Source organism: Salvia splendens, chromosome 19 (genome assembly GCF_004379255.2).
Source record: "Salvia splendens isolate huo1 chromosome 19, SspV2, whole genome shotgun sequence".
In the NCBI taxonomy this organism is placed as follows: Eukaryota; Viridiplantae; Streptophyta; class Magnoliopsida; order Lamiales; family Lamiaceae; genus Salvia; species Salvia splendens.
The window spans coordinates 5,967,577-5,993,634 of record NC_056050.1 but is presented as its reverse complement, the minus strand read 5'-3'; the positions used below and the strand labels follow the sequence as shown (position 1 = coordinate 5,993,634).

The 26,058-nt window shown below is 39.9% G+C and overlaps 4 protein-coding genes across 6 annotated transcripts; 3 read left to right on the top strand and 1 right to left on the bottom strand.

Moving 5' to 3' along the window:
• Nucleotides 1-4,791: 4,791 nt before the first annotated feature.
• Nucleotides 4,792-6,399, top strand: LOC121778921 (multifunctional esterase-like). Its single transcript, XM_042176306.1, has 2 exons — nt 4,792-5,289; nt 6,310-6,399. Exons 1-2 carry the CDS (start codon nt 4,792-4,794, stop codon nt 6,397-6,399), a joined length of 588 nt encoding a protein of 195 aa, XP_042032240.1.
• LOC121780448 (rac-like GTP-binding protein 5) lies at nt 6,264-8,929 on the top strand. Of its 3 annotated transcripts, none has more exons than XM_042178084.1 (8): nt 6,264-6,342; nt 6,451-6,597; nt 7,225-7,312; nt 7,402-7,511; nt 7,611-7,674; nt 8,440-8,504; nt 8,573-8,638; nt 8,710-8,929. In XM_042178084.1, the coding sequence occupies exons 2-8, from the start codon at nt 6,499-6,501 to the stop codon at nt 8,806-8,808; spliced, it is 591 nt and encodes a 196-aa protein (XP_042034018.1). In that variant the 5' UTR covers nt 6,264-6,342; nt 6,451-6,498; the 3' UTR covers nt 8,809-8,929. The 3 variants fall into 3 exon arrangements, with proteins under 3 accessions (XP_042034018.1, XP_042034016.1, XP_042034017.1); XM_042178082.1 differs by having other exon boundaries at nt 6,448-6,597; XM_042178083.1 differs by having other exon boundaries at nt 6,320-6,342; nt 6,425-6,597.
• A 2,560-nt stretch (nt 8,930-11,489) lies between these two features.
• LOC121779902 lies at nt 11,490-14,171 on the bottom strand. Its single transcript, XM_042177364.1, has 3 exons — nt 13,905-14,171; nt 12,336-12,666; nt 11,490-12,248 (listed from the first exon to the last, which is right to left on the bottom strand). The coding sequence occupies exons 1-3, from the start codon at nt 13,983-13,985 to the stop codon at nt 11,644-11,646; spliced, it is 1,017 nt and encodes a 338-aa protein (XP_042033298.1). The 5' UTR covers nt 13,986-14,171; the 3' UTR covers nt 11,490-11,643.
• Nucleotides 14,172-15,795: 1,624 nt separating this feature from the next.
• Nucleotides 15,796-20,601, top strand: LOC121778232 (E3 ubiquitin-protein ligase BOI-like). Its single transcript, XM_042175546.1, has 3 exons — nt 15,796-16,049; nt 19,542-19,981; nt 20,063-20,601. The coding sequence occupies exons 2-3, from the start codon at nt 19,844-19,846 to the stop codon at nt 20,498-20,500; spliced, it is 576 nt and encodes a 191-aa protein (XP_042031480.1). The 5' UTR covers nt 15,796-16,049; nt 19,542-19,843; the 3' UTR covers nt 20,501-20,601.
• Nucleotides 20,602-26,058: the final 5,457 nt, after the last annotated feature.

The window sequence follows — 26,058 nt, the reverse complement described above, 5'->3', positions numbered from 1 at the left end:
AATAAGAAGGACGCACTATTTCATCTCTTATATTAACATGGTTTTCAGATAATACACACGCCTTCAAAAGTATGTTTATATATTTAAATCTATGATGCGATTCGTGAGTTACTTGAATAATACGTTAAGTTTTTAAGGTCAATATTATCAAGTTTATATGAAAATGTATATATCCTCGCATAAAAATTGAATTATAAGTTGATATCATTGAATAACCTCTCGAAACAATAGTATTATTTAGTTGGTAACTTGGTATAGTTTAATTGACTATAGTCGATAGCAAAATTTATTTTTATGTTCTTGCATACTTTGATTGTTGGGCACATGTTCCAAATTCCTAGTTTTGTGCTTTGGGCTTTCTAAGTTCAAGAGCTATGTTGAACATTTTAAGTTCCTATTTTGAGCATGCATAAGGCATTCTATGATGTTGTACATGATGAAGAGGATGAGAAATTTACTTTGAGGAGGGAAAGATGTTGATGGGTAAGGGAATTTAATCTCCTAGCTATGCAAGAGTGTTCTTTAATGAGAGTTCAACAATCGGCCGAACAGAGTGAAGAAGACAAGCAGGCCGAAGAAGATGGCGCACAACCAGTGCCGAATTAGGTTACAACGCCACGAAGGTGCTAGGTGGCCCAGGAGGTTCGCGGAATACACCTCCAAATAACCGCGACCCAATACCTTTTTGTTTAGTTAGATTATTACTATTTCTTTGCTTATTTTTGAGACAATATGTTTAATAGAACGGACGGAAAAGAAAAGTGTCCTTATTTTTATGGGAACGAGAGAATAAAATGTTATGTCCTAAAAAGAAAATAACTTAGAGCATCTCCAATGGCGGACGTCCGGTCGGACATCCGCGACGGGCGACTGGGACGTCCGCCATTGTGGCGTTTCAACTCGGATACGGACGTCCCGTAAGGACGTCGGATGTCCTCAGACGTGCGGGCGACGGGCAGGCGGACGTCCGCCATTGTGGCGTGGGTCGGACGTCCGGTATTTAAAAATTTTTTTAAACTCTATATATACGGCTCGTTGAATTTCATTTCATTCGCACCACTTGTGTTAACAAGTTTCTCTCTTCTTTTACTACAAATTTCATTTCTACTTAATGAAGAACGACAGGAACTCCCCCGCCACGAGCGAGTCGCAGACTCCGACGTTTCCTGCCGAACTGGAGGGAAACTCTAGCGAAAATGCGACAACGGTTCCGACAATGTCGGGGATGGGTGGAATGGGTAGGATGGGTGGGATGGGTGGGATGAGTGGTATGATGTCCCCTTACTGCAATATGTACAATTGGATGGGTGGGATGGGTGGTATGATGCCCAGGGCAGCGGGGATGGGGGGCATGACCCCAAATATGATGGGGATGGGGATGGGGATGGGGATGAGGGGCATGACCCCAAATATGATGGGGATGGGTGGGATGATGTCGGGGATGATGTCGGGGATGATGCAGACCATGCCTGGGGGAGGGGTGGCAGGGGCCTGAACCACTAGCGGACGATGTCTATCGGCCGGTTATCGATATGTTGTCTACTGATACCCCCTCCAGTTTTGTTCCGGAGAATCAGTTCACCGGCGTGGATACTTTCTCTTTTGAGGAGTTGGGGCTATCTCCAGTCAGGGAAACTCCCGATGATGTGGGGACAGCGGCAAGGGGCAGAGGCAAGGGCAGTGGCAGGGGCAAGGGCAAGGGGAAAGCCACGGGCTCTTCCTCGCGAACGGTGGTTGAGGAGGAGGATGATGAGGAGACGGGAAAGAGGACGGTCTGGAGCGTGTGGGAAAACGTCGCGCTTTCGAAGGCTTGGGTTTCAATAGTCAAGGATCCCTATGTCGGTGCTAACCAGCATATTGACAGACTGTGGCATCGCGTCGCTGAAGCCTACCTCACACACAAACCGGCTGGGGCGAAGTGTCGCGTGCCCGAACAATGCCGGAAACAGTGGGAGCGGTTGAGGCCTAAGATTAGTCAATTTGCCGGCCTCTACCAAAACAATCTCCGCCAGGCAACCAGCGGTATGTCCGAGGAGAATGTGAAGAACCGTGCCTTGGCTCAGTACCCCGACAGATCCCTTAAAGTTCAAATATTTCGACCAGTGGGAGGCCTATCTCGTGGTGAAGGATTCCCAAAAGTTTTGTGGGGGTATCGAATCGGGCTGACAGAAGCGGACGAAGATCAACGCTTCCGGTGAATACAGCAGCAGTGCTGGTTCGCACGAGCTCCCGGAAGCCGAGGAAGTGTCCCCGCTATCTCAATCAGACTCCCGCCGACGTCGTCGCCCGATTGGGCAAAAGGCTGCGCAGCGGAAGGCTAGGGGAAGCAGCAGCGGTAGCGGGTCGTTCGAGGTCCAATCGGAGGCCCCTGCTCCCCCAGAAGAGTACGATCGTCTCGCCCGCGCGCAGATAACGACTAGTTTGGTCCGGACCATGCATAGGTTGCATAGCACGACAGATCCTGTGTACAAAAGGATGTTGAAGGATGTCATCGATGGATGTCGGCGCGATTTGGGGATGCCACCCATTGGAGATGATGGCACCTAGATTAGCGGCGGGGACGACGGGGGCGGCACGGGCGACGGCGAGGGCGGCACGGGCGACGAGGACAACGCGGAGTGAGCCGAGTCTAAATTTCCCGTATTATATTATTTTTATTATGTAATTTTTTTCTTTTTTATTATGTAATTTTTTTTCTTTTTTTTTATGTCATTTTTTTTAATGAAGCATTCGCAATTTTACCGTATTCCGTGTCAAAATTATAATTCCGTTACGTTTATAAATAATTGTGATTTTTTTATTGCGGGAAGTTCTAGTGGGAAGGGCGATGGGAAGGGCGGATTGTGAAGGAGATGTCCTAGTGACGTGACAGTGGGATGAGAAGTCCTAGTGACGTGGCATGAGGTGTTTTTGGGAAGTTCTAGTGGATATCCGAATGGGACATCCGTGCATTGGAGATGCTCTTATCTAATGGTGGATAAAAATAACAACAAGATCACATTTTTTTGTCAAAAAGAATATTAAACTTTTAACCGATGAAACCCAATGACAATTCATTATAGTACAAACGAATATGTGTGGTACATATAATTTGAACTAAAATTTTGAAATTATCTGTGTGTGTGACATCAAAAATTTATGCAATATGGCTGAGTAATCTACCATGTAGTCCATATAGTCCATAAGCTTAGGCTGTCTAAAAAGGGGCTCATTAAATTCCAAGAAATATGTACAAATTGGATTAACCATAAATTGGAAAGATAGAAGTGGGTAGGAGGTTTGGTAACCCAATGCACATGGCTATTTGGATTTAAGCTTCATCCCATGTGCTCACTTCTTCAATGGTGATTAATATATTTCGTACTAAACTTTTGTCCTCTACTTGATTATTTTTGTTTAGGCAACCCTCTACCAACTAGTATGATTTCCACCCAACTTCTATTTTCAATTTATTGAATTTAAGATTCCAGTGATTGAAACTCTAAATTACAGGTTTTTTTTTATCATAATTCTAAAATTAAGATAAGAACCACATTATACTAACTTTGCCCTATTATATCACAAGCAAGGCAACAAGCCCTATCTTTTTTCATAGAAAATAAATGACCGGTTCTCCATTTATCGTGATTGTGGTCATTCAGACGACTAATTTATTGTTCATATGAAAAGTGTCTTACCAACTAAGTTAAGTTTCGTTGAAATAATAATAAGAACAAAGACATTTGCAATCTTTGGTTTCTCTTTAATGTAACCCATGACCATTGAACATTATGCTATCCACCTAATTTCACTGCTTTTAAAAAATTTATTTATAACTTTCAATGAAATTAATTTATCAATAAATAAAAATAATATAATTAAAAAGGAAAGTTACATAACTGAAAATTACGGTATTTAAAAATAAATTAAATTAAAATAAGAATTAAAATGAAAATTTATTACTACTAAGAGAAAAAATGTGTGAAAAATGAAATTACTAACAAAGTGATGTGCATACAAAGTAAATTTGGCAACGATTGAAACGTCGCAGAAAAAGAAAAAAAAAGGAATTTGAAGGGGATAGGTGCTCCACCTCTAAGGGTGTCCACTATGGAGTGAACGCGGCTACGGGCGGTCGGCGGGCGGGCTATAGTGGCGAGGTTGTCCGCCCCGAGGGCGGACGCGGCGGACGTGGCGAGGGTGGGCGGACGGGCGATCGCCGGGTGCGGGGCGAGGACGCGGCGGGGGGCATAGCCGCCCCTATAGGCGCGGCGACCATAGTGTGGACTTCCGCCGCGGCGCATGCGGCGCGATTTTCAATTTTTTTTTGTTTTTTTCCTCTATAAATATCACTCCCCACCACCTATTTTTCACTATTTTCACAAAATCCATCCACTCACTATCTACACAACCACTCTCTAAAAAATGCACCGAGGAGACGACGAATTACCCGACTCTCAGGAATCGGGATATGGCAGCAATCCATCAAACCCATCGGCCTATCCTTCGCAGCCATCGGGTTTTGGCGGATATGCTTCTCAGCCGTCGGGCTTTGGCGGATATGCACCTCCGTCCCAGCATTGGAGTTGGAATCAATCTCCCCCACCGTGGGCATCGAGTCCACCCCTTCCTCCATCTCAGTCGTGGAGGTCTTCTCCAACTCCGCCACCTTTACAGCGGAATCTGAGTCGTTCCGCATTTGGAGATTACAGACCCAACCTAGACACGCTTCACCAGCCGCGTCCGGGTTCCCCTTTCCAAGCCAGCCAATCTTCGTTCACCGAGGCTGATCAAGACGCGTTTGATACTATGATGGGTCTGCTCAGTTCTGGCATCCCAGATATGCCGGCAGCACGGGTGGAAATGCCCGTTCCGACCCGAGGAGGTAGCGGCAGTCGGGGCGGAGGCGGTAGGGGCGGAGGCGGCAGTCGTGGCACCGGCCACGTCGGTGGCCGCACGGGCAGCGGGGCCGGCATTCCGAGTGGCGAGGGCAGTGGCACTGGCGGTAGCGGTGGCTCTGGTTCTGGGTCCAACCGGGGCAAGCCATACACCAAAGACGAGAGCATTGCCGTGGCGAAGGCTTGGGATGCTATCACTTCAGATCCCATGGTGGGCACAGATCAGGCCGAGGGGAGCTTTTGGAGGCGCGTCATGTTTGCATACGAGGAGTTCAAACCCGACGGCGCCGAGAGGCGCGACCCAGAACAGCTCCAGAAAAAGTGGGGTAGGATTCTCCATGCGACCGAGCGGTTCGCGTCCATACACGAGAACAACCTTCGCCACGCTGAGAGTGGCCGCAGCGTAGCAAATGTTAACAACCTGTCTGAGGGCCAATACCACACGGAGGGCTGGCCGAAGTTCACCTTGTGGGAAGAGTATCTTGTCCTCGCGGATTGTCCAAAATTCAGGTCGATCGTGGCGAACGAGGTGGGAACAGCTCCTGGGCCAAAGCGCACAAGGCACAACCTTGCCGGCAACTACAGCAGTGGCAGCGGCTCGCAAGAGTTCGAGCAGTCCGACGAACAAGTCGAAGAGCCAGCCGATACTCACACTAGGCGACGACGGCCCATGGGACAACAGGCCTCTATCCGCAGCGCCAGAGGGGGTAGAAGGGCCTCCCGCCTATCGGCGGGCGCGTCCGGATCGCGCATCCAACAACCCTCCCCAATCCCACAGCCCACGGTGCAACCCCACGAGGTATTGGCCAATACCATAGACGTGCAGTTGATGCAACAACTGCAAGACGTATGCAGGTCATACGCAGGGGAAACTGACCCGTACGTCAGGAACGTCTACAAGAGGCTCATCAATCGGATTGAGAGTCGACTGGGGTTGGTTGATAATGCGCCTGGGGATACCGCGGCCGGCAGCAGCGAGAGAGGAGGATGAGGAGAAGAAGAAGAAGAGGAAGACGAGGAAGCCGACTCCGACACCGAGTAGACGGTGGCGGAGTTTTGTAGTTGTATTTTATTTTAATTATTCGTTGTATAATTTTACCGGTTTGCAATACAACGAATATTCGGCCCTAATTACCTCGTATTCTAGTTATTTACACTGCGATTATTTAAATTACACTTGATTGAAACTAAAAATATTTAAAAATGAAAATTGATTATAAAATTTAGGGCTATTAGAGATGTCCACTATAATGGCAGAAATAGAATTTTGGAGCTATGGACAATAAAATTGGGGCTATGAACAAAAACTGAGACGGGGCTATTGGGCGTGTCCGCTTAGACACCCTAACCCCACCACCCCAATCCCAATCTATGAAAAAGATTTATGTGAGATTGAAAAAGCTGTCATAAAGTCCTTTCTTTTCTTTGCCAGGCATTGCATTTCTGTCTACCTGCTTCCTTCAAGGTGAATTCTTTTGCTTCTGTTTTACTCTTTGCTCTCAGATTCCTTTTCAATTTTTGATGAGTTTGCCTCAATTTGAGTAAAGATTTGTCTTTTTTGAACTTGAAGTAGCAAATAAGGAAGAATTGACCATCTTCTGGGAAAAAAAATTAGTTAGAAATGAGTGCAACGAGATTCATCAAGTGTGTGACTGTGGGTGATGGAGCTGTTGGAAAAACTTGCATGTTGATTTCTTACACCAGCAACACATTTCCTACGGTAAGTTCCATTTTTATCTTCTTTCTTTAAATTAATCACCAATTTCTTTGTTTGCTAATCCTAATTCTTGATTTCTCTTTACATTCCCATTTGCAGTTTGTAATTGTTTCTTATTAGTGTTTTTTGATGATTCCTTATATTCTTGCCTTTAACCATTTGCATTGTGTAATTTTTTATGCAGTAGGTAGATTATGTATCCATGTCCATTCATAGAATTGAATGCATTTTGTTACTCATGTAGTTTATGTGGATTGTTTTAGATGAATTGAATGTGGCTTGCTTTAGAGTCTTTTTCTAAGTGGAAAGTGAAGGTTCATTCCAATAGACAAACAAATATGGGGAAAAAATGAATAAAAAGGTTATGACTTGAGGTTTCAGCCGACCCGAGGGCCGAGAGAGGGAGAATAATGTAATCACCGATGAAATTAAAAATTAAGTTGCATTGAGAGTTGTATGTGTGTTTGATTAAAAAGTTGAATTAGGTTGGATTGGACGAGGATCACCGATTAAAGTGTGCTGCGGTGTTGCTTTACTAATTTTGAGTTATGTAGCATGTTCCCTTTTGCTAATGCATATTGTAATGCTGATTAGCGAATTACTACATCCTTATTCCGCCTTGCAATGCAGGATTATGTTCCGACTGTTTTTGATAACTTCAGCGCTAATGTAGTTGTGGATGGTAATACTGTAAACCTGGGACTCTGGGATACTGCAGGTAATTCCTTTCAAATATGTATATCTCATCTTTCTCTGCATTTTCCTAGGTTTTAGCGTTTTTTTAGCTTCGTCTTACATTATGTTCAGGCCAGGAGGATTATAATAGATTAAGACCCTTGAGTTATCGTGGAGCTGATGTTTTCCTTCTAGCCTTTTCTCTCATTAGCAAGGCTAGCTACGAAAATATTGCAAAGAAGGTCAGAATTGTGGAGATTATTATAGCTGTAATTACGTTCGTTTTGTATACCGAGTAGTCTGATGCCATGTTCTTCTCTTTTTCCTTTTCGTTTTGTTAGTGGATTCCCGAGTTGAGGCATTACGCGCCAGGTGTTCCAATTATTCTTGTTGGAACGAAGCTTGGTGAGATAGTGATTTATTTCTTGTTATTACTCTATCAATTAGTCCTGCCAGCTACAAACATGTTCCTTGTAGGTATCACTTTCATATTCTATCAATTAGTCCTACTAGTTACGAACACATTCCTCACAATTTTCTACTTGTCTACTACTACATTCCATCATACTAAATACTTTCATGTAATCTTGTATCGGAAATTTTCAAATATTTAGGATCTAAAGTTATAAATACCAATTTTTTGTAGTATGTGGTTTGAGGGCTAACAGATATAGTTTCGTATGACAGTAGCTTTATAAAGTTGTAACATTTGAAAGATTTATGAGATCGAAAGTCAAACTTCCATTTGAAAGAATAATTTGGAATACAAATAATCATATTATAAGTTGAATAAATTTAAGTGTCACACTTGGTTTGTATGATTTGATGCTTATTCTCTAAGCTAGCAATAGGTTATATTCTTCTTCTATTGGCAGTTTGACATTGTACTAATGGCAATGGTGTTTCCAACAGAGTATATTTGTAATAGTAGAAGAAACACATGCTTGGTTTTTTTCAATTACTTCCTCACGATTGAAATGAGAGCACACGCTCGGATGTTGAAAAGAGTGTATCAGTAAAGCATGCAATGAACATATAGTATTCATCTTCAGTTTCTCCTCCTATAAATTGTTTTGGTGATTCTTTAATTTATTGTATTATGATTAAGCATATAGAAGGGATGTGTTTGTTTGAAAAGATCAAAATATCCTTTTTTCAATGGTAGTACAGATCTTAGAGATGATAAACAGTTCATCATCGATCATCCTGGAGCAGTTCCGATAACTACAGCTCAGGTAACAAAGATATTACCAGCATACGATCATTCCTCCCGTTTCATGCCTCTCGTTGTCTTACCATGTAGGGGGAGGAACTCAAGAAGCTAATTGGAGCTCCTGCGTACATTGAGTGCAGCTCGAAAACACAACAGGTGGTTTTAATTTGTGATTGTGGTGTGATGAAACCTTTTTTTCCTCATTATAGCATGTGGTTTGAATGCAGAATGTGAAGGGTGTGTTTGATGCAGCCATTAAAATAGTATTGCAGCCACCAAAACAGAAGAAGAAAAAGAAGGGGCACAGAGGCTGCTCCATTTTGTAATATATTACTTAACCTTAACCCAAGGCTTGTGGAGAAACCACATTATAGTCTATCTCATTTAACGCTTCGTCGTCTGTAATCTGGCGTTTAGTTTATGCAACGATATCATTCCATTTGCTGCTCCTTGGGAACACACCTTCAGTGGCACCTCTTTCGTCACACCTTCGGATAGCCAATTTCTGTTGGCTGTCCCAATCCACGTTTACAACACCAAATTGATAAGCATACAAGTCAGGGAACCCTCGCTTAATCAAATGTAATGGTCAAAGGTATAAGGGTGACTCTCACTAATATGTTATTCCACACTTCCGCGTGGAACCGTTGTGGGATTCATATTAGTTTCACATTATATTTAAGATCATAATAAATCAATCCAACATTGTTAAAAAGTGCGCTTCAGGCGCACAAGGCTCGCCTGCAACCATCCAAAGGTGGTTGGGGCGAGCGATGTTTGGGGAGTGTTCGGTGGGGCGTAAGTGGCTGCCCTAGGAAGTTTCTGCCCCTACGATTTTTTTTCAGGTTACTAAATTAAAAGGCTTTTGATATTTAATGCCATTTAAACCTCCAATTAATGTGTCCTAATATTCTCAAAAGAAAGTAATTAATGTGTCTCTATGCCTTATGAAATGTCTCCTATTTGTGCATTATGAAATGTCTATATTTACACTTGTATTAATTGTGTATTGTTTATATATTCTCTCTTACTTTGTTTTATTTTTATCTCTATGTCTTTTTTTCCGCTGTATTTTCTCTTTACTTATCTCACTTAAAATAATTTTTCTTAAATACCGTACTGAAAGAAACACCTTTACTACAGAGGGACAGATGGAGTATTAAATTTAATACTAAAAATTATACTTCTCCCATCCGTCATTAGGAGTCATGGTTTACCATTTTAGTCAGTCAATAGACCCCACTTTCCACAAACTCATTTCACTCACATTTTATTGTAAAATTAATAGTATATAAAAATGGGTCTCTCATTCCACTATCTTTTTCCACCCACTTTCCTTATATTTCATAAAACTCGGGCCGAACTTAAATTAGACTCCTAATGGCGAACGAAGATAGTAGTATTAAAAACGAAAGAAAAAATGTGATGTGGCCACCGAATATGCTACAATAGGGCCACAAAATAAGGTATTCAATCCGACTTTCAATCGTGGTTGCGCCTAATTCAACGTCGCCGCCCTAAACAAAAAAGATGCAATAAGGCCATAAATTGCTACACACTGAAAGCCGCAATTTGCAGTCTTATTGTAGATGACCTAATACGTACAAAGTAAGTATTTTCTTTATTTGTAGGAAATAATTTTAATTCTGACCTTAAAAAATTCTAAGAATCATCTTCCAATTTACATTTATCTTACTTTCCTTGTCTTATTAAAAGTGACATGTTTTTATTTTTAGGTTGTCCCACCAGAGTCATCTCCAACCATTTCCAATAAATTCAAACTTAATTTCATATATATGTCACACTAAAAAGTAATTTTACTCTAACCAGTTACACCAAACTCAAATTAAGGTCTATCTTCAATCATACATCAAATCTCACTTTTGATATAGAAAACTTCTCCAATCATATTGCAAACTCAAACTCATTTTTACATTTTTTTTCTGTGGAATAACACCATATATGAGTCCCTGCAAAAAAAATTGTGAAACATATACTCAAAAATGGTACTATAAATTTTGAGTTTGGTATAAAAAATTAGAGTAAAATTACTTTTTTTGATGTGATATATACTCAAAAATAAGTTTGAGTTTGATGTAAATGATTAGAGATGGTCTTAACATCATCTCTACTTTTTCTCTCTCTACAAACTCACCAAACGACACTACATAAAATTATATGTGGAAAAACAAATATTTCACATTAACATTTAAGGGGGATTATATTTTAGCCATTTATATTAGTAAATGTATCGTCTTCCTTTTGAATGAGACCAAATCAGCTTTAGCTTGTACAATAAATGTCGGAAGAAATTCATAAAAACAAATATTGGAACCATTGTAAATGGACCAGACGATCCGATCGTCGACCGGGTTAACTGATGACGGATTCAATAAAATTCTTATGATTTTTTCAAAATATAAAAATGAATTTGAACCCAAAACCTCACCTTAACCACTTCACCACCTTCATTTTCCTATATGATTGTGAACTTTAATTAATACTCCTTCGTACTCCCTCAGTCCATCATTTAAAGAATTATTTTGCCATTTTAGATTGTCCACAATTTATAAAACCATTTACTTTATTCTATTTTTAGTATGTGGACTCCACATTCCACGAACTTTTTACACTCACAATCCTACTAATACATTAAATGAGTCTCATATTCCACTCACTTTCTCTTTTTACTTTTCTTGTCAAATAAATTCTTAAAATCCGTGTTGAGTCAAAAGAGCTATTTAAATTATGAGCGGACGAAGTATTATATTAATCAACGAAATTTATTCAATTCAACTTTTACTTTTCTACTATGTTATATTCAACTTTACTTTCTCTTGCTTAAGCAAAATAAAATGAGTCAAATAAGTTTGACCTTGTACAATGTAATTTTCGGAAGAAATTCAAAGAAAAATATAGACATATTTCGTAAAATTGGAACATCATTATCTTTAATGTATTTTTTCTTACTTAAGAACAATGATGAAACGATTTAGAACTGACAAAATAAGATAAAAATTTAATATTTTTATATACATTAAAATTCTCATGCAAATTGCAAGCAATACATTTCTCAAATCTCAGCCTCCAATTTGCCCGAAATACAAAAATCCTCGGGCAAAAAAAAATGAATACAATTTGGTCTATCGTTGTCATAAAATTCAAAAAGGAACAGTGTACGGCAATGCAAATAGGTCCACCTCCGGTAAGTATTGTGCACGGGGCCACAATGACAACGTGTTCAAGCAGGGTATGCCATCATCTCTGTGCACCCGTTTCTTTTCAGACCTTTCCAATTTACTCTTGCTCCCAAAGAGCCAATCTTCATCTTCATTATCAACACAAACATCTTGCAGCATTTGGGGTGAGACCCAATTCTCAATCAGATTTTGGTAACGAAGCCCCTCTTTCTGCATTGCAGTCAAAACTTTATCTGCTGAAGGCACAGCTTTAATTTCCAAGGGAGGAGCATTCTTGATCTGCTTAGAGGCAGCAGGCAACACTTTAGTTTCAAAGGGAGGAGCATTCTTGTTCTGGTTAGAGGCAACATGAATCCGTTCTCCATCACTCTTTAGAACAAGACATTGGCTGGTTGACCCTGATGTGGAACAAAAGTCTGCACTTCTCTGTCTCAGAGAAACATCATTATTGATTTGGCAAGGAGCATGAATTCTACTCGATGTAGAACATGGTTTCTGCTCGTTGACTGATGGAACATCAGATTGGGTTTGCTTCTTTGAAGTTAGCCGTATCCGGATAATTTTACCTGATTAAAAAATAACAAGTGCATATGAGCACACATTAATTAATGAAATATAGTTTTAGAAATTCCACAATGTCAGAAATGTCTTACCATGACCGCGCCTAACATCAACAGGGGAAGGCTGTCTCTTCCTCTTGTTGCTATTCTCAGTGCTGTCAGAGGAAGAGCTCGGACCAGGCAAGAAAACAGGCTTTGCATGCTCCTCCGTGAGGCCACTCCGTTCCAATTGTTCAATCTCAGCTTTGCTTCCCTTTTGTGAGAAATCACCTATGCCATCACTCCAGAATTTTTCACTAAAATGACTATGGACAACATCAGAGTTGCCAAGATTCTTCAGACTACTCTTGTCTTTCTTTTTCTCTTTTTTATCCCTTTTCTTCTCCTTCCTCTGTTCCTTAGCTTGGACCTTTGGCTTTTGGAGCTTTAGAGCACCAAGATCAAAAAATTTAGAAATTGATGCCAGGGAAGAGCTTATGTGACATGGCCGAGAACATGAATACAGACCTCAGCATAATTACAATTCTTATGCAATCAGTACAACCAAACACATAGAGATGATCAGGCATCTCAAGTTGCAGATAATAAATCTAACATTTGACTGCTACATTACACATCTCTGAGTTAATACAATAAGATTCAAATACAATTTCTTCAAACAAAAGTGGGACTATACAATCACAATGTTTGAACGTGCAAACCAGATGTTGAGCAAACAAGTAAAATGGAAGAAGATTTTAAAAGGTCAAAGAAAGAAATATTACTCAGAAGAAAGAGCTAAACTGAAGCTTGTAATTTAGTTGAGACTACAGAAGATAAAGACTAAAAAGGTCCATAAAACCATACCTAGCGGAATTATAACATTAAAGACATAAATCCCGCTACAATTAACTGAATACCCAACCTAAAAAATTATGTTAATTGAATGTGATAGAGAATCATGTGGCTTCTTGATTCTCATTAGATACATACAATATACTATGTCCAAATCATATAAACAACTGTGGAAAGAAGATCACAGGTTCTTCTTGCTTAACGACATTATTACACAAAATCAACATGTTTGAGGAAATTAGTAGACTTCTTATATCCTCACCAAACCCTAAATCAAGCTTGGATAAATAAAAAAGTACTTTTACACGGGAAAAAACATCACTAACATCAGACAGCTTTCCCTAAAAAATCTCTAAATATCTTCCACTCAATACTGAAAATATCCTATAACTGTGTTGGTGCAGATGCTCTGATATTTATGGTACCACAAAATTTTCTAAATCAAAAGGGCCCAAACAAGATTTTTATGCATACTACTTTTGAGAATCTTGAAATCGACCAAGTGCCTCCATAGCAAATATAGGTGAAAATTAAAACAATTTTAAATTAAATATGGGTTATAATTCGCACAAGGAAGATTATACAAAAAATATCTCAAAATTTTCCAGAAATTCTAACCCATCCTCCACAAAAAAATCTGGGTCCACTAATACAAACATTTTTCAAAGATGTATGTGTACATGGAAATCAAACACAGAATCAAATATCGGATTTGTTTAGAAATTTACATGTCCGCTCGGTACAAAAAAACCGACCACAACTCGTTAATCACATCGATGGATACTCAAGCTCATGAATAAATCAATCAAGGAACTCGGTTCAACCAACCTTAATCGAATCGATCAAGGCATCTTTTCTGGCGCTGCTCAAAGCATAGCCCGGTGGTGGGTAGGGAAAGCACCGAGACATTTCGAATCGGAGATTAAATCGAAGATTTACCCGTCAAACAAATCACAAATCCCACTCACGGCAACGAAAGATAGGGTAGTTTTTAAGATTTAAGAAGAAATAATTCGAATCTGGAGGAAGGAGAGGCGCAGATCTCAGAGTGCCCTAGGGTTAGGGTTTCGACTACGACAGAGGAAACGCAGAATGAAAGCGATTTGGGCGTAGAAGAGGTGTTATATAGGCCAGGCATGACCGACTTTCACGCGTTTTATTATTTACACTTTTGCCCCGATTTATTTCTGCTTTGTAAATAAATTAAAAAAAAACAATTCAAGAAATCTTCTAGAATCAGACAGATTAAAAATATGTAATCTTCGACGAGAAAAATTAATATTTCCAATTCATTGATAATTGGAAATATTTTATTAGTTTGAGTTAGGGTTATTGATGGAAACAAAAACTATATAGATGGAAGGTTGTGTATGTGGTTATAAGACTAATTAAATTTTTATTAAAATGTTGGATTAGTCCGCGGACGAAGCGCGGACGATAGGGCATCGTCCGCGCTATCGTTCGCCCACTGTGGGCGACGCGGACGATGCAACGCATTTTAGTTTTTTTTTTTTAATTTGAAAATTTTGTTTATATAAATACCCCATCCTCAGATTTCATTTGTACCATTTCGATTCACTTTTCAACTCTCAAATTACGCTATAAAATGGATTCCGGTGGATACTCAAGTCCTGGTATCTCGATATTTGGAGATGGCGCACGGTGGCCGAGTACACAACCTGGCGAATATCGGTCGTTCGACGACAACACGCAGTAAGACCCCGACATTAGTACGGATTCGTACGGTCTCTCTGACATGGAGTCGTCTCCAACTAGCCCTGCAGCCCTTTCCCGTCGCGTCGCCGCTGCCGCCCCCGCCAGAAAGAAGGGGACCAAGCACCGCGCGTACAAGTTGCCACCTCCGGCAACGAATGAAGAGTACGCCTCCGGCCGTACGAACTACCAGCCGGATAAAACCCTCGTCTTGGAGAGGTGTTAGGTGAATATATCGGAGGACCCAATATTCGCGAACAGCCAAAAGCAGCTCGCGTACTGGGAGAGCATCGCCGAGCGCTACAATGAGGCGAAGCCGCCGAGCGCGTACAAGCGCCAAAGGGAGCAGCTCCGCAAGCACTGAGATCAGGTGAAGAAGCAAGTCAACCTGTTCACGGTGGAGTACGAGAAGTGCTCGAGGGATCAGGGAAGCGGCGAGAGCTTGAGTGACGTGCGCGATAGAGCGCTGTTGTCGTACCAGTCCATGTACGGTGACTTCAAGCATTTCAGCATCTGAGCGCTCTTGAGGGACAAGCAGAAGTTCTAAGGCGGGATTCTGCACACCAGTGTGACAAAGAGGACGAAGACCACCGACACTGGTGGTTACACGACCAGCGAAAGCGGAACTCGTCCGGTGGACCTAAACCGGACGTGCACGGAGGAAGAGAGTTCCGGCACACCGATGTCCTCCCGGCGGCGTCCCATAGGCGTCAAGGCTGCGAAGAACAAGGGGAAGGCGACATCCTCCTCGGCCGCCGCCCCCTCATCGCCGATCCCGACCCCGACGACAATTGCCTACTCAGATTTGGCAACGGCCTCGATGGAGCGGAAGTTATTGGATACGCACAACGCCCTTATGAAGTGTACGGATCCGATGTATTATTTGTCGTTTCTATTTAATCGTTGTGTTTTTTAATTAGTTTACATTTATATATTTGAAAATATTTAAATTAATTAACAAAATAATAGTAAAACCTAAAGGGCGTCCCATTATGGATGCCTTAAGGCATGGGCTTTTTGGGAGTTGGCTGTAAACGTAGCAATTGTGCGATTTTGCCCTCCGAATTCTTCAATTTGTTACCGTTGGTGGTTCAATTTTCGTCGAGGCCACTTCGACTTAACTCCGATCGGCGTTCGTCGGCGTTGATTTGTGTCTCCCCTGTTCGACTCGATTCCGAGTGGTGTTCGTCGGCTTCCATTCGTGACTCCCCTGCATAAGACTCAGTTCAGTTCGTCGTTCATCGGCTGACCAATTACCGGGTAAGTTCCGATTCGAATGTTCGATTCTTGTTTGTAGTGTCAATTTGCGGCGTTTTATGGGTTCAATTTGCGGCGTTTTATGGGTTCGATTTGCGGCGTTTATCGATTCTTGTTTGTTGATTTGCTTTATCAACTTCGATTTGGTCTCCGCCGGCCGTGATTGACTTGGGAGAATTGGAGGAAAAAAAGCTGTGCATCCGTAGCTTTAATTTTTGCATTTGGAATTGATTGCCTTGCTTACTTGACTTCGAATTGTTTGACAAATTCGAATTGGTCATGAGATTGTGCATCTGCTGAATTGGTTGACAATTTCTATCTGGTTTGTGCATCTGCTGAATATGTGCAGTGAGTCATTTTTGAGCTCTGGTTCTATTCTATGAAATTGGGAGTGAGGAACGGAAATTGGTCATCATCAAAAAGAGGGGTATTTTAGTCATGGGCTTTTTTGGTTTTAGGCCTTCCTCCCCAATTCAACCGAACAATGGAAATGGACTAACCACTTTGGTTACAATTCTGCCCATGAACTCATGAAAGCCCATTTACCATACATGCATGTTAATTATTTTCACATCTACCAGACGAGCCCTAAGGATATAATGTTAATCATGCATTGTTTTGATTTATGGAAAGGTGTGAATTTTTAATGATAAGTTGGATAGTGATTAACGCAAGGATTGTTATTGCATTGACTCATGTTTCGGGAGAGTGAGTCTGGTTTGATAATATACTAAGAAGTATTTTGAAAAATATTTTATTATTCAAAATATTGGCCAATCAAAATTAGTTCCACGAATATAAGTTAATTAGTTAAAATCAGTAGTATACTTAAATTAGTAAGCTAGAAACGTGATTACTTCTATAGCAAGTGTCCATTGGTATATAGTAGTAAAATTTACCCGGTACTACAAATATGCAAATATAATTGTTCAAGGACTGTTTTTTTATAAGTAAATTCTTACTACTAATATAGTCACCACTAGCTAGGTAGGTCATCATGTTTTTATTGCGGTCTATCCATTGAAATATATGCCTATTTGATAAATTTCTTCATCTAATGAAGTGGTCACATTTTCTAAGGAGTAACAAATTAACAACAATATCTATTATACTTTACCAAATTTACATTAAAACTTATAATTCAGGTAGGGGTGGGTCGGTACGGTATACCGTACCGACCGTGCCATACCGCATACCGTACCAGAAAGTACGATATGACAAAATTCAATACCGATGCCGTACCAAATTTTCGGTATACCAGAATTTCGGTATGATATTTTTTGATACCGTTACCATACCGTTATTACGGTATACCGAAAAATAATTGGTTTCTTGATTTGTTCATTTACTAATTGGTTTCTCGATTGTTCATTATTTTTTGCTATCGGTAATTCGTCCATCACTCTATTCAATTTTATATTTTGATTAGCATGTTATCAAGTATCATATTATATTTGTTGTTGCCGATGATGTTGATCTTTTAAGTATCTTTTAATATATATTTATGGATTATTTTGATTACATATATTCCGAATTTTATCCCATAATCGTGGTTAATGATAAAATGAAGATACTTATTGATTATTTTTGGCTATTTAGACCAATGGTAGTAATAATTGGTCTTATAAATAAAATCTCCAAATAGATTTACAAGTGTAATGAAATAAAGATTCAATTTTCCCCCTAGACTTTAATTTCAATCTATCATTATAAACATGCATACAAATTCTCAAAAATATTAACAAGGCACGGTCTTCCTTTGATTTGAATAAATTTTTAAAATACTAGCAAATAATATTTTTTTTAATGTGAAAATACTAAAATTCAACATATATCAAAATTTGGCTCATTTGTTGGTTATGATGAGTATATTTTAAAGTTAAGGGTTTAGGATTTAGGTTTCAAGGTTTGGGTTTTTAGTGTATAGGGTCGCTATATTGCAATGAAATGAATCTCGACTAGAAAGTGTCTCACCAATGCAATATTAAATTATTGCAACGTAAACTTGCTCCTACAGTTATAACTCAACGGTTAATTCATATTTTCACAGATTTAAAATGCTTTTTAATTTTAAGTCTGATATTTAAATGTCAAGACAGTTTATTAAAATGTCAACACAAATATGTGTTGAAATTTTAATGTGATCTTATTGACATTTTTAAGAAAATGTAGCATTTAAACACACTCTTGTGTCTATGTGAGGTTAATGTGATTGAAAAAGTATAATCCAAAGTAAGAGGATGTCGAATATTCTTTTGTTTATCATTTCACAACTTTTATTTCGCAAAATGAAATAAATATGAAGAAATTAAAATGACCCGTGCATCGCACGGGCGTGACACTAGTTAGTAATTTAAATTTGACATTTATTTCTCTTTAAGAATTAAGAATGACTGATCAGTATCCTATTTATTCATCCTTCAATTTAAGTAGTATATAAAATAAGATAACATACAATGAATTAAACACTAATTAAACGATTTGATTCATTTTCAGCTGCACATATTTTTAGTTGACATTTTATGAAGTGGGACGAAGAATAAAACAAAATTTTAAATTACTTTGTATATTTGGAATATGACATTATACAAAGAATCATATACTAAATGGTGTGAGTTAATACAAATTCTTTCAAATGTGCTCTGTTGAAACATATTCCCGATATCGTATTTCCAATCTTCTTTCGGTGTTATATGCTATTGTGTTTATTATATTTAATAGGATGAGTTGATAAAAAAATAATTCAAGTTAATTTTGAATTTGTTTGAATAAATTATCATGTTTAATTTTATTGTATTAATTGATGTATTAAATTTTTTTAATATAATATATATATTACAACATATTTAACATTAATATATATATATATATATATAAAAATCTATCGGTATACCGAATCTTCGGTATATACCGAATATTCGGTATACCACGGTATACCGTGGATTCGGTATATACCGAAGTTTCGGTATACCGTGGTATACCGTGGATTCGGTATACCGCGGTATAGAAAAATTGATACTGTTACCGTACCGAAACACTGCGGTACGGTATCATACCGTACCGGAAACTGCGGTATACCGAAAAATCGATATTTTCGGTATTTTTCCGGTACGGTAAGTCCGGTATTACGGTATTTCGGTATAATTTGATACCATACCGGAAACTGCGGTATACCGAAAAATCGGTATTTTCGGTATTTTTCCGGTACGGTAAGTCCGGTATTACGGTATTTCGGTATAATTTGATACCATACCGGAAACTGCGGTATACCGAAAAATCGGTATTTTCGGTATTTTTCCGGTACGGTAAATCCGGTATTACGGTATTTCGGTATAATTTCCCACCCCTAAATTCAAGGACCATCAGTGACTTACTTAACCAACCCCTAATACATTAAAAAATTAAATTTATAAAACTAGCATAACAAAAGTATTACTCTGATTTCACCCATTGATGAAATAGGGTGTTTTGTCAGCACTGTGTGTGTGTGTGCAGGGTAATATGAAAAGCAGAAGATATAGTGGAGGGAGGGACAGTAAGGTGATGATGGATGTTTGCCCCGTTAGACTGTACTTAGTTTTTAGGCTGACTGCTCCCTTGGCTTCTATCACCAATTCTGCATGTCTACGTCTTTACTACCTAATCTCCTTCTGCATGTCTAAACTTGCCACCTTCATTCCCATCTCTACTTTTCCCAATACACTTTTCCATCATAATAATCCCATTTTCACCCTTTTCCTCTTTCCACTTCCCACCCATCCTCTCTATATCTAGAATCCCTCCCCATTTCTTCCCACATGGATTTTGATGCTCAAGATTTCTCCCTTGTTTGGTTTCACGCACCACAACTTCCAGATCTAGACGTTGCTTCATCTTCCCTCTCTTCCCAGATCCTCAATCAGAATGCGGACATGGATCATTTCCTCCACCTGCAGGTCAAAATCAAACTCAATCAAACTCCTTATCTTTTTGAAAGTCATTTTTTTTAAAAAAAAATCTGAAAATGTTTGAAACAGAGCAGCAGGCTGCGGATAGCAATCATGGAAGAGGAGGCGCGGCAGAGAGAGATAACAATGCAGCGATGCGAAACCAGAGCAAACGCTCTCCTCCTCCACAAAGACCAACAGATCGCCGCCGCAAGAGATAGAAAGATGGAGCTCCAGCGCTTGCTGAAATCGGCGGAGCTGGAAGCCGCAGCGTGGGAGAGAGCCGCGAGAGAGAGAGAATCCGAAGTGGCCGAGCTCACCAAACAGCTGATGGAAGCGACGTCGTTTTGCTCCTCGTCATCATCCACGTCAGTACTGAAAAGTTGCAAAGTGTGCCACGGTGGACAGTCGAGCGTCGTTTTGTTTCCGTGCAGACACATTTGCTGCTGCAGATCTTGTGAGCCGCTTTTGGACCACTGCCCACTCTGCCAATCACTCAAGGAGGCTACTTTGCAAGTTTTTATTTAATTAAATGGATTTGTACTCCATTATCTTTTGGATTTTGACCACCAGTGTAATATGTGATGATGATGGTGAAAGTGAAAGGCTAAAGAATCTTGCTTTTTTTACTGAATGGGGCTAATTAATTGTTTTCCAGATTTAGATCAGAGCAGAGCAGAGCAGAGATGATTTGATTTTTCTTTTTATGAGAAATTGCGAAACTGACACTAATGCATCTGTGGGACTGTCACGGCAGAGACTATATTTCACTGTTTTAAACATATCAAAAGGAGCAGGCTAGTGTTCAATAACTACACAAAGTTGAGATTTTTTACAACAGTTTGCAATTTGCTGGCTGCTTCATTTAATTGAGACTTTATCGATCTTCACAACTGTTGTTACTGTTTTTATGCAACATGATCGAGGGCTTTGGTGACTCAACTGTTGGAAGGAAAACGACAACATCAAGGTGTTTTTTGTGGTGGAAAATAATGGCAAAGAAAATTGAATTGTAAGTGGGAATATTGAAGTACGTACTTTAGAGCATCCACAACGCATTTCGTTGTCGTCTCTATCTCATCTCGGAGAGACGAGACCACATCGAGACAGCGTTGCGGGCTCCGTCTCGTCCCCAGCCCGTCCCGTGTCTCGTCGCGGAGGGAAGTCTCGCGAGACAACTCGCCACGCGCTTGGCGACATGGCGAGCTCCGGTTCGTCCGTGACGCCCACTCGCCTGCCCGCGAGTGGGGGTCGTTTTTATCCGAAAAATGTTTTTTTTGTTTTTTTTAAAATTTAGGAAAATTTTGAAAATTAAAAAAAATTCCAAAAATATATTAGCAGTTTATAGCTATTTTTTTGCAAATTTTTATTTTTTTTAATATTTTTTAAGCCCCCAATCACTTCTATAAATATCAAATCATTCCCACCAATTAATCCACCATAAAAAAACTCTCTATTCTCAATCAAACACTCTACATTCTTCATCTCAAAACATTATTCTTCTCCCAAATTTAATCCATTCATGGATCCATTTGAGCAAATGCGTCGAATAAAAAAATAAACACCCTGAATTTTCAAGTATCGTTGGAATCCACAGACTAAAAGTTCGTCGGAGCTCTCTCCCAAATCCGAAATAAAATCCTTCACCTCCCCAAGTCTATCGCTGCGAATTTTTGTTGCCTCGAGCTTTGATCCCACGGAATAAGACGTCGCAACTGATGATATCTTCTTCTGCTTCTTTGAGTTTTGAGAATTTGAATTTAGAGAGAGTGAGCGGAAGATTTTAAATTATGTATTTTTTATTTTTTTAGGAATTTATTAATGTGGTTTTTAATTTTTTAGAATTTTAAGTTGTAATTTTATTTTATTTAATGAAGTGTGTTTTTATTAATTGAATTTGTTGGAAATCAAAATAAAAAATAAAATTGAATGAATAGTTAAGGGATAAGATGATTAAGAGATGGAGGGATGCAGATGTTGTCTCCTAGTTAAGAGATGGAGTGAAAAGTATAGTGGGACCTATGAATAGTGAAGAGATGAGATGGTTAAAAGACGGATAAGAGACAGCGTTGCGGATGATCTTTAATAGGGCATGATACAATGTGTAATATCTTTTTCATAGATTACTATAAAAATAAAATGTGGGAATTAGTATGTAAATTAAATGTAAGGGAATACACAGTACTTATTAATCCTGTAAAAAAAATGAATAAGTAAAAGACTTTTTTGTGAAATCACTAGCATTTGCTATACTCACTTTCTATACTTTGAATATTTATTTAATAGTGAATATAATCTTTTCCTCCTTAAAAAACGAATACTTGGGTCAGTAGTGTCCTCACATTTCACCATATAATAAAATAATAAAAGAAAATTATAATTTATATTCGTTTCATTAGTTGTTAGAATAGAAATAAATCAACTTATACGAAGTGCTATCAATTAGATTAATTCTCGAATTGATTCGATAATGTAATTTAAAAAAAAAATCATTTATTAGAAATGCATCATTCACCCCTCCCCAGGCATCGTAATGCAAACTTTTTCTCTATTAGAGCATCTTCAAGTGGAAAATGTAAGTTGAGAAGGTATACTTCTCATTTACCTTCTCAAAAGGTAATTATACATTCAAGAGAATTAAGAAGAAGGTAAATTAAGAATGCAAATAAAAATAATTAAAATTTTATCTTTTCTTCCAATATATTTTCAAAATGAAAGAATGTATAATACCTCCCAAATACCTTTTCCATTGAAGCATGAAATTTTATCAAGAAGAGGTAAATATGGTAGTTATTTCTATTTACCTCTCCATTTACCATTTCCTCGGGAGATGCAAATGATGTACCGTTATATAAAATGGATCAAAAAATACATAAATTATTTCCTCAATCTTAAATCATTATCCAACTCTTCCTATGTACCGTTTAAATGGTTATTATATTTTGCAATACGTAATGACCTAGTGAAAGAATAAAGTAAGCTATTATCAATAAGTACCTTTTCTAATTTCAAATAATCTGATTCAATCATTTGATCATATGCTATCTTTGGGGAACATGGTTGGTTTTATTCATACCCCTACGTTCCTTTAATTTGTTTGTGCAATTGCACCAATGCTGTCATAGTATAAAATGTATTGCACAATTACAGAATATGCTCTTGATAATTGAAATTTCTGAATTGATGTCACTTTGTTGTATTAAAATCAACTTTAATACTATCATATAATGATACTAAAATTCATCGTCGATATACTCATTTTATTTTTTAAAATTGGGTGCTCAGATTTTATTTAGGAAGCGTTTAGAGCATTCACCGTCCAGCATGGGAGGGGAGTGGCGACTACTTGGCATTCACCGTCGTTGGATTTTATTTATGAATATTATAGTAAATGCGCATTCACCGTCGTTGTCGCCGCTATCGGGGACCCCCAAATCTGCGGCATCTGTGCCCGCGTCTGAGCCCCCAACTGTGCTGAGGCGGCATCCAAATCGACCCGCATACTCTCGAGCATTGAGTGAAGAAACCTCTTCTCCACGGGTTAGTTGTCGCCCTCCATTAAGTTAAGATCTTGTGCATCTGAGCCCACGTTTGTTGACACGCGAAGAAGGCGAGCTCGGTTGGCGACTTGCCAACAGGGGGGATGCCGACTGGACCTCCTGGGACCCCTGGGCGACCCCCTCGCTACCCGTTGCGCCCGCCTTTGACCAACCGGGCGAGTGCGGCGAGCAAACGATGGAGGGGACGGGAACTCCTGAACATCCTCGGGGAGGTCGTGGGAACCGCCGCTGCTGCCGCTGTAATCACCGGCATAGTTCAGTCGCTGCTTCTTCAGCCAGCCAGCATCGACACCTGCCCGAAACTTCTCGGAGTCCATCAGCACCTCATAGCAGTTCTAGTAGGTGAACTCCTTATAAAGCCTGGGCATGGGGAAGGCTTTCTCCGCTATCCTCCTGCAGTCCTCGTCAGTTTGGCCACTAGTCTGCATGCGGATGGCATTGTGGAACAAGCCCGAAAATCGGGAGACCGCAGCCCTGATTCGGTCTCACCCCTTCCGGCACTCCTCCCCGCTGTGTGGCCTCCCCTCCGGGCAAAATGCCTTGTAGGCTGCTGATAATTTAGCCCACAAGTTGACGATCCTCTAATTGTTCAAATGGAGGGGATCATCGCAAACACTCACCTAAGCCTTGGACAGCGCGACGTTCTCTGCATCCGTCCACTTCCTCCGTGTCGGGCTATCGTCATCAGCCGGCTGCGACGACTCGCTGACCACCCTTTTGCCCTTCCCCTTGCCCTTCTTCTTCTTTGGTGCGCCCCGACCCCGCCCTACTCCCCCCGTTTGAACGGGAGTGTCCGCATCCTCGAGATATATCCCCAACTCCTCTAAGGAGAAAGTCTCACACCCAGTGAACCGTGTCTCTGATGGGGTCGATGTGTGCGAAAAAGCAGTAAAAAAATCAAGACTGGGGCGATAGACATTGTCCTCCCCCCCGGGCGTCCCCTGCATCCCGGGCTGCATCCCCTGCTGCCACCCCGACATCATCTGCATCCTGGCTGCTAGGGCTGTCAAATTGGGTACCCGCGGGTACCCGATCCCGAAAATTCCAAAATTTGCTACCTGATACCCGATCCGAAAATGTTTTCGGGTACCCGGATACCCGATTTGGGTATCCAGTCCCGAAAAATCGGGTACCCGATCCTGATTTAAAAAAAAAATCATATTTTTCCACAGGTTGTATTAGTGTAACTGTATGTGATCATTAATCATTATACACATGATACCTACATAAAGTGAAATCATACTCATTTACAAAAAAAAGATCATAGTGAGAAGACATTCATTAGCAAAAACAGCAGCCAATATCCACCACATACGATGATGATCATGCATATTCTCTAGCCCATCATTCTGTAAAAATTTCAATGGTAACCACCACTCTGGAAATGGGAGCATGTAGCTAGTAAGGGACGATCCAAGGTTTCCTGGCAAAACATTCGGATTGTGAACCCCTTATTGATGGGTGTGAAACTGAGTTGCAGTCGAAAGAAGAAAATGAGCTGATAAGTGAAGTCCAAAACATATATGAGATAATATATGTATCAAGAAGATAAGTGAGCAGCGTTTAATTTGTCGTGTTTGATGCACAAGAGAAATTACCATTCATTGTGCTAAAAATCAAAATACATGTAAAATGAAATGATCATTCATTATGCTAAACATTAGCCAAAATACAATTGATTGAAATGACTATTCATCGTGAATTAGCCAAAACTGAAGATTGAGAATTTTTGACAAATACACGACAATTCAGTACAGATGGTCGAAACAAATTAAAATCATGTAAACTAAGAATTTGGAAAAATCAAATGACAAAAATCATACACAAGACAGAATTGCAATGCTTCTTTCAAAATTCTCCCTTTCAAATTCTATCATTTAATGACATCTCAGATCCGTTTCTTTTTGACAGATAAATTATGTAAGCATGGATCTCTCTCACTCTCTCAAACCTGGGGTGAAATTTTCTCCGAAGCAGAGTATCAGCTTTGCTTTTAATCAAGCCGCCTGTTTTCGATTTTCATCCATTTGCTTTTAATTAAGCAAATGAAGTCGAGGAGTAGACGACAAGCTCGTCGGTGCAGGCGGTGGTGCTCGTCGTCGGTGGGTCATGGGTGAGGGTGAAAGGCAGCCCGCAGCGGCGCAGCCGAGAGGGAGACAGGGAGCGGGAGAGCCAGGGACTCAAGGAGTGTAATGTGTGTAACTAATGCGTAAAATCCTAATTGAATTAATTGAGTCTAAGACTCAAAGTCAATAAGTAATTGATAAATTGACAAATTAAATAAAACATTAGTAAAATTATATATATTTTTCGGGTTTTCGGGTATTACCCGATCGGGTATCGGGTAACCCGATACCCGAAAATCCCAATAACCCAATACCCGATCCCGACCCGAAACCCGATTTTTCGGGTATCGGGTATCCAATTACCCGATTTTTTTGGGTTTGGGTATCGGGTATCCAATACCCGATATCCATTTTGACAGCCCTACCGGCTGCCCACCCCGGCATCATATGCATCCCGGGT

What these genes read in the sequence shown, in the direction of transcription:
- LOC121778921 (XM_042176306.1), top strand. Translation starts at nt 4,792, where the DNA reads ATGGGTCTGCTCAGTTCTGGCATCCCAGATATGCCGGCAGCACGGGTG. An exon ending in GTGGCCGCAGCGTAGCAAAT is followed by an intron (nt 5,290 to 6,309) that starts GTTAACAACCTG and finishes TTTCTTTGCCAG; the next exon opens with GCATTGCATTTCTGTCTACC.
- LOC121780448 (XM_042178084.1), top strand. Translation starts at nt 6,499, where the DNA reads ATGAGTGCAACGAGATTCATCAAGTGTGTGACTGTGGGTGATGGAGCT. An exon ending in GGGACTCTGGGATACTGCAG is followed by an intron (nt 7,313 to 7,401) that starts GTAATTCCTTTC and finishes CATTATGTTCAG; the next exon opens with GCCAGGAGGATTATAATAGA. An exon ending in TTCCGATAACTACAGCTCAG is followed by an intron (nt 8,505 to 8,572) that starts GTAACAAAGATA and finishes CTTACCATGTAG; the next exon opens with GGGGAGGAACTCAAGAAGCT.
- LOC121779902 (XM_042177364.1), bottom strand. Translation starts at nt 13,985, where the DNA reads ATGTCTCGGTGCTTTCCCTACCCACCACCGGGCTATGCTTTGAGCAGC. An exon ending in CCTTGATCGATTCGATTAAG is followed by an intron (nt 12,667 to 13,904) that starts GTTGGTTGAACC and finishes GGTGCTCTAAAG; the next exon opens with CTCCAAAAGCCAAAGGTCCA. An exon ending in TGATGTTAGGCGCGGTCATG is followed by an intron (nt 12,249 to 12,335) that starts GTAAGACATTTC and finishes TTTTTTAATCAG; the next exon opens with GTAAAATTATCCGGATACGG.
- LOC121778232 (XM_042175546.1), top strand. Translation starts at nt 19,844, where the DNA reads ATGGATTTTGATGCTCAAGATTTCTCCCTTGTTTGGTTTCACGCACCA. An exon ending in ATCATTTCCTCCACCTGCAG is followed by an intron (nt 19,982 to 20,062) that starts GTCAAAATCAAA and finishes TGTTTGAAACAG; the next exon opens with AGCAGCAGGCTGCGGATAGC.